Genomic DNA, 6,640 nt, shown 5'->3' on the forward strand with positions numbered 1-6,640 from the left:
TGTGTGTTATTGAATCAGCTGTAGCTGCTTAATTCAGTGTGAATATTTCTTTTTCCAACTGAAAAACAACAAATGGAAAATTAGTATCACTGTAATGTACGGATTTCAGCCTGATACTGGTGTTAACACAAAACTGTCTGTTAACAGTTTGTGAAGGAGATGGACAACGAAAAAAGGATGAGACTTCTGCAGTTTGTCACAGGAACCTGTCGTCTTCCCGTGGGCGGCTTCGCTGATCTAATGGGTATCAACAGCGAACAGACACATGACATTTGTACAGTAGTATAAACCAGTATGTGATATCAAAATCATATTTAATCTCTTTATCCTTATTTTTGATCAATATAGGAAGCAATGGTCCACAGAAGTTTTGCATTGAGAAAGTTGGAAAAGAAAACTGGCTTCCACGAAGCCACACATGGTAAGACCAGTAATTCTACATTTGTACAGGTTTCTTCAGTTCATGTGTTAAACCTCGTGTCATATCCGGCTTAATGTGGGATTAAACTTTCATGACCAAACCCTATTAGTCATTTCTGATTCAACCGTTGCAAGCGTTCCTTTATTTTTAGCCTAAGATGTTGGTGTTTGTTGTTATATAATGCTATGTGAGAATACATTGTTGCTCGTTAAGTGTTTATTTAGCAGATGTCTTCGCTGTGCGCAGTACCGTGGGACATTACTGCAGCTGAACAAATGTTATCATTTATAAATGCAAACACAACACACTTGTCATCATTATGAATGACCTAGAAAGAAAATGTTAACTTAATACTAATAGAGCACCTCTGGCCACCCTCTGTTTCTGTCTTCTTGTTTTATGTAGCTTTAATCGTCTGGACCTCCCTCCTTATAAGAGCTACGAACAGCTGAAGGAGAAACTCATGTTTGCCATAGAGGAAACAGAAGGATTCGGGCAGGAGTAAAACTATAAGTGCAAACGTATAGGATGGTGGTGATGGCGGTGGACTTGGAGGAGCCATATCCATTTCAGACAAGAGCACTTTCCAGCAGATTGTCTTTGTAGTCAGAAGCTGCTTATGATCTGGTGGAAGAACTTATTATTACTTACTTATAGTTTGTCACAATTGCATATTCTTAAAAAGAAAAAGCTGTATTGTTAAAAATTAGTTTGCTTCAAACGAGACCTTAAAAATCCTCTTAACCTGGTTTCACCTCTTTCCTGTAGTAAGAGGTGATCAGTTCATTCCTAATCCACTGTCAGGCGATGGAGGCGGGGCCTTTCTTGCATTGTCGTGTTTGCACTTGTATGAAGACCGACTGCAGTTTCTACATCTACATGTGTGAATATGCAGTAGAAACTTATGAGACACTTTCTGGTTCTATGCATGAGCATGAAGAACCATATTTGTGCATTTTGTCTTAAAGGATGGAAGTTGATATGTTAAAAACAACATCAGAGGTTCAACCATGGCTTTGAATCTTTCCTATTTTTTATGAATGAAATGGATAATCCCCCCCCAAATCGCTGACTGACAGACTGTAAAGACTCCCGTAGCACTTATACAGTTTCTTTAACACTTTTTGCAAAACATAATGATAACTTTATCTTATTTTGACAGGTTTATTTCTTAAAAATTTAATGAGTTAAGATGCTGAGTACCTTTGCACATTGTTGTGTGAGCAGTAAGATGCTTTGATTGTTCTTGAAAGATGTGGTATTTTTATGTGCAATTGTTTTGTAGGAAACATTTTTCCAGATAGGAGTCAAAGCTGTTTGATCATTTTTATAACACTTTGATAATATTTACCATTTAGTGTTGATTTCAATTCCAATATGAAGTTGGTGACATATTTGGTGAAATTAATGTGGTTGTGATTTGAGAAAAGATTACCTTCCCATACTGTGCTGTATGAAATCAGATTTAAGTGTGGACGCTCAGCACTTTTGTCAGTCAGGGAACATGACGGGCTTTTCCTGATAATTAACTTGTTACTGATGACGTGGAATGTCAATGAACAATTTCCATGAGATGGTAACTGATCTCTGCTAATTGCCCAGAGCAAAGTATTACATGTGCTGATGCTGGGTTTCTGAGGCAACCACCTTTTTTTTTCTCTCCCACAAAATAGATAAAATGTGGCACATTTATTAGGAAACAAAAAGGTTTTTAAAATTTTTTATATTTTTGTGTGTGTGTTGATGTTATGATACCACAATACAACAAAAAGGATTAATGACTATTCTGATTCTTAACAAATTTATCTGTAGCTAAGGCAGTTTATGTAAATATACTCCGAAGTTTAATCAAAAGAAAAGTGACTTATTCTAGCAATAGAACTTCTTAAGTTGCTGGCAAGATGTGAAATAAGATCTGAATTATGATAGCAAGTGCCCCTAGTTTTATAGGGCGTATGGCTTTCAGATTTGTACAGTTGTATTGTATTTCATGACTTTTCAAAATGTTGTCTGCTGACAGATATAGTTTATTTTAGGTAAAGTATCACTTAAATAAAATCTTTGGAACCAGTCTAACAAATGAGTTAAATTAATTAAAGAACCCTTAACAGAGGTAATCAATTCCGAACAGTCCCAAAGTAATTACACACGTGATATCAATGGTCAGTACTAAGAGTTTGTTATTTGTTTTACTTGTGGTAAGGTTTAGAAATTAAAACAAAGGAGGCAACTGCTCTGTTCTGCTAAAAAGAAAACTAAAAATATATTTTGTATTTAAAACAAATTTACCTTGCTGAGGAATTATATTCACATTCACGTTTTAATAATTTTGTTGCCATTATAAAAAGACTTTACTTTTTCCCCCTTTTACTTAGAATGTAGTTCTACAAGTGAATGACACCAGAAACAAAGACGTAGCCAGTGAAAGTAAGCATATTTTAAAAGATCATTAGGTCAGTAGGTCTTAATATTTTTTTATAAACAGGATTGAATAAACAGACCCAAAACTCATATTATGATTTCTTTTTTTAATTTATTTATTTTTCTTCCCACTGTCCAGCCTTCAACCTGTGGTAGTGTGTATGTTGGCAGCGTGGTGTAAATTATCTGCAGTAATTCCAGTGTGTGGCCCAGAAAATGATTTTATACATGGTGTCTTTAAGATACAGATTGAAATGTAAACAGACAAAATACTGTCGTTTTTAATGTACTCATGTGTGAACCATGTGGCTGTTTTTCCATTTCATGTCGTCAGCACTGCAGGTAGGGGAAAAAAAAGACTTGTCTGATGTAAGTGATCCCTCGTTGCCCTGATGAGTACATTCATTCAGGCCACACCTCCACCGCCACATACCAGTTTTTCTTCATTTAATTGTGTAGGATGTTTCACTTGACTTCACCTCTATTCCCTTACTGGTTGTACACCCATACACTTGCAGTGTAGCTACTCCTGTGCAGATTAATGTAAAAAAAAATGCATAAAACTTTTTTCTTTTCTTTTTTTTAAAGTATGTTGACTGTTGAATATTTAACAGGTAACAATATTACAGCACATTGACACTCGGAGTGGTTGAATTAACCACTTCTGTGTTTAACCACCACTGTGGTCCAGGTCATGGGGCAGATGAATATATTTAAAAAAAATATGCAAAATGGTGTTTGACTTGTTCTGATTGCACAGTCATTCGAATAGTAGACTAACATTTTTTTATACACAAGTGGAAGTTTGTGGATAAATATTAGGAAGATGAATTTCTTGTATCAATGGATTTAGTAGATTTAAAAAAGAGCAATAAAACAATTAAAACACTGAAAGTGTGATGGGTATTTTGTACACGTACATTACAATAACTTACAACACACAACTCATTCATTTTGTAAGTATATTTCTTCCGAGTCTAATTGAATAATTGGGTTTTTTATGTTCTCTTCCACTTGAATTGATCTCTTCATCTTGCTGGGTTTATTGTTGCCCTTCGTGAGCTGAAATTTCCCAAACAAATCTATCTCTGTCTCCAACAGTTTTGTCAGAGTGCTGTCTTCATTTACTTTTAGCAAAGTGACCTAAATTATGTAAGAACTGCTGTCTTTGAAAACACACAGAAGATACATGAAAGAAAACGAGAACTCTCTTTGTTACAAAACTACATATGCTGGGTATGTTGATGGGTGTTGACACAGAGAATGTACCAGAATACACCAGATGGTATGTAAGATGGCTCTTGGCAACATCATTTAACAGGATGATGCTTACTCCATTATGTAACAGCTGAAACAGTGAGTGAACTACCAAGTTCTAGCACTGTTTCACTATGCTGTTTGTACTTTTGAGAATGTTGTGTTGCTTTCTTTCAACTGTATGTTGTAGAATAGAATTAGAATTCAACTTTATTGTCATTGCACGTCACAGGTACAAGGCAACGAAATGCAGTTTGCATCCACCCAGAAAGTGCTTTAGCAATATATATATATATAACAAAAATATATATTAGCAATAATATAGATATATTACAAAAATGGGTCTATTGTAGAGACGGTACAAACCATGGGTCTATTATGGGTATGTTACAATGTACATGGTATGAAGGTATGTTATGAATATGTTATAACTATAAGTATGTACAGGCTGTAGTGAGTGTACAAGCTATGAACAGGATATAAATATGAAACTATACAGAATTATGAAATATGAACTATACAAGTCATAAACAGTTGTATAATTGTATTGTACAGAATGATTTTCTAGACAGCATTTATAGTGTGGATGTAAGTATTACTTGAAATCCTGGTTAAAAGGGTGATGCCTTTCAAAAAACATAAGAATCACAAAATATACAGTGGAGAGCACAAAAATAACAATTAGAATTCATTGCATAATTTTACATTAGTACTTGTATGAAGCATCCACTCTTACATTATGTAATATGCAATAATTACATGACTAACACAGTTTCCTTAAAGTTTCATATTTAGTTGTTTTGTTTAATAGACAGAACAAATTCTACTAAAATAAGAAATTAGCATGTTTTTAGAATAGGTTTTCTTCCACCCCAAAGAACAACATTAATAGTACTCACCACACCACTGTATGTGCATGTCATAAGCCATTACTTAACATTGTGACTCAGAAACTGCTGTCTGCTAATTGTTCTGTTACATAATATTAATTATTGTTTCTTTAAAACTTGACTTTTGTATTATAAGCATATGGTACTTTTTATTTCTACTAGAGTTATCTACTATAAGTTATTAATAGTTATCAAGGTGACATTTCTAAAGATAAGAACAAGAAATGATGGGGAACTGTATGAATCTATTACATAAGTAAAGTGTCTGCCTGAATTACATGGGTGGTGTCTTGGCAAATGTGCTAGAATACTGCATGTGTACATGCTGATACCTCTAAACAAATTATGCCCTCTCCTTGTTGTTATTTTAACATCCTAAAATTTGTAACCGTTCTTGCAGGATAAAGTCAAAAACTGGTCTTTGGTCTTAGGCTTGCATTTAAAGTGAAGGTTGACATAAAAACACTTCAGTTTTCATATGAGATATTCACATTTGCATTGTGTAATAAGCAGAAGATGAATAACTAGTGCAGTAATGTATCAAAAATTAGGCATTTAATTTACAGTCAGCAATAAATTGCAGTGCAATAATAATGAGGTGCAGTAGGCTCTTTTCCTCATGTCATTTGTGGCATTGTGCAAAATACTGAAGAGTTTTCAGCTAAATTACCTTTTTCTGTTTTTCTTTTTTAAAGTGTGTTTTTCAACAGGTGGAGCGGTTTCAAATAACATTAGAGTTTTACTACACTTCGGTATTTTTTGATTATTTACTTATTTTCTTTTTTCCATTTTTTTTGTTTGTTTGTTTTTTGTGTAGTTTTCATCGAGTTAAAGTTTACTTCAGATTTTGTTGGATTTAAGCAGATATCCTGACTGTGTTGAAAAAAAAAAAAAACTAAGAGTAAAGACACGTCCTGTACGATTTTATTTACTTTCAGTAACCACACAATACTTGTACTGTTTTGTGGTGTTTTAGAGCTTTCCCCTTCAGTGTTAGTTTCATCTCACTGAGCTGCGCTTCTGCACGCATAGGAACCTTTAATAGAACTCGGCTACAGGGTGCGTTTTTAATGTGGCACAGCATTCTGCACTGTTGTGTCCCACCTGTATCTGTTTCCCCTCGGCTCCGTTGAAAGTCATGGCGGGTCCTGATCTGATAAGAACTCTTCTGTATACCGTCAATAATCTTCTACAGCAGGAGAAATACAAAGCGGCGTTGGCAGTTTTGAAGGGATTCAGGAACGGCGCTGTGTGAGTTCAGTGGAGCACCCTGCGAGCTTAACTACGCTATTTACTTATTTACACTTACACTGCTATCAGCTGGACTATTGCACTTGTTCCTTTAGCTGTTGTTCTCTGTCATGGCAGAGAGCCAGACTGGTAACTTGGCGGTGGATTTAGCAGCAGCTGAGGATAATAACAATAAGTGGAGATTTTTAGCCGGTAGCGAAGCACTTATATAACACTCTGTTTATTTCTCAGATATGGGGCTAAAATCAGAGCACCACATGCCCTGGTTATGACATTTCTATTTAGAAGTGGCAGGTAAGGCATAAATCTCAAGCTTATATATTACACGTACATTACAATAACTTACAACACACAACTCATTCATTTTGTAAGTATATTTCTTCCGAGTCTAATTGAATAA

The 6,640-nt window shown here is 34.9% G+C and overlaps 2 protein-coding genes across 2 annotated transcripts in view; both read left to right on the forward strand.

Annotated features, from left to right (window-relative positions):
- The window catches only part of itcha (itchy E3 ubiquitin protein ligase a), an 11,733-nt gene extending 10,630 nt beyond the window's left edge, over positions 1 to 1,103 (forward strand). Inside the window, exons 22-24 of the mRNA XM_005950395.3 lie at positions 148 to 244; positions 349 to 421; positions 827 to 1,103. Of these exons, the coding sequence (XP_005950457.1) occupies positions 148 to 244; positions 349 to 421; positions 827 to 926 (270 nt within the window). The 3' untranslated portion in view covers positions 927 to 1,103. The remainder of the gene's footprint in view (positions 1 to 147; positions 245 to 348; positions 422 to 826) is intronic.
- A 4,960-nt stretch (positions 1,104 to 6,063) lies between these two features.
- Positions 6,064 to 6,640, forward strand: part of pxmp4 (peroxisomal membrane protein 4) — a 3,426-nt gene continuing 2,849 nt past the window's right edge. The window contains exons 1-2 of the mRNA XM_005950394.3: positions 6,064 to 6,240; positions 6,472 to 6,534. Coding sequence (XP_005950456.1) covers positions 6,128 to 6,240; positions 6,472 to 6,534 — 176 coding nt within the window. The 5' untranslated portion in view covers positions 6,064 to 6,127. The remainder of the gene's footprint in view (positions 6,241 to 6,471; positions 6,535 to 6,640) is intronic.

Source organism: Haplochromis burtoni, unplaced genomic scaffold, assembly GCF_018398535.1.
Source record: "Haplochromis burtoni strain Fernald_Lab_line unplaced genomic scaffold, NCSU_Asbu1 Contig_779, whole genome shotgun sequence".
In the NCBI taxonomy this organism is placed as follows: domain Eukaryota; kingdom Metazoa; phylum Chordata; class Actinopteri; order Cichliformes; family Cichlidae; genus Haplochromis; species Haplochromis burtoni.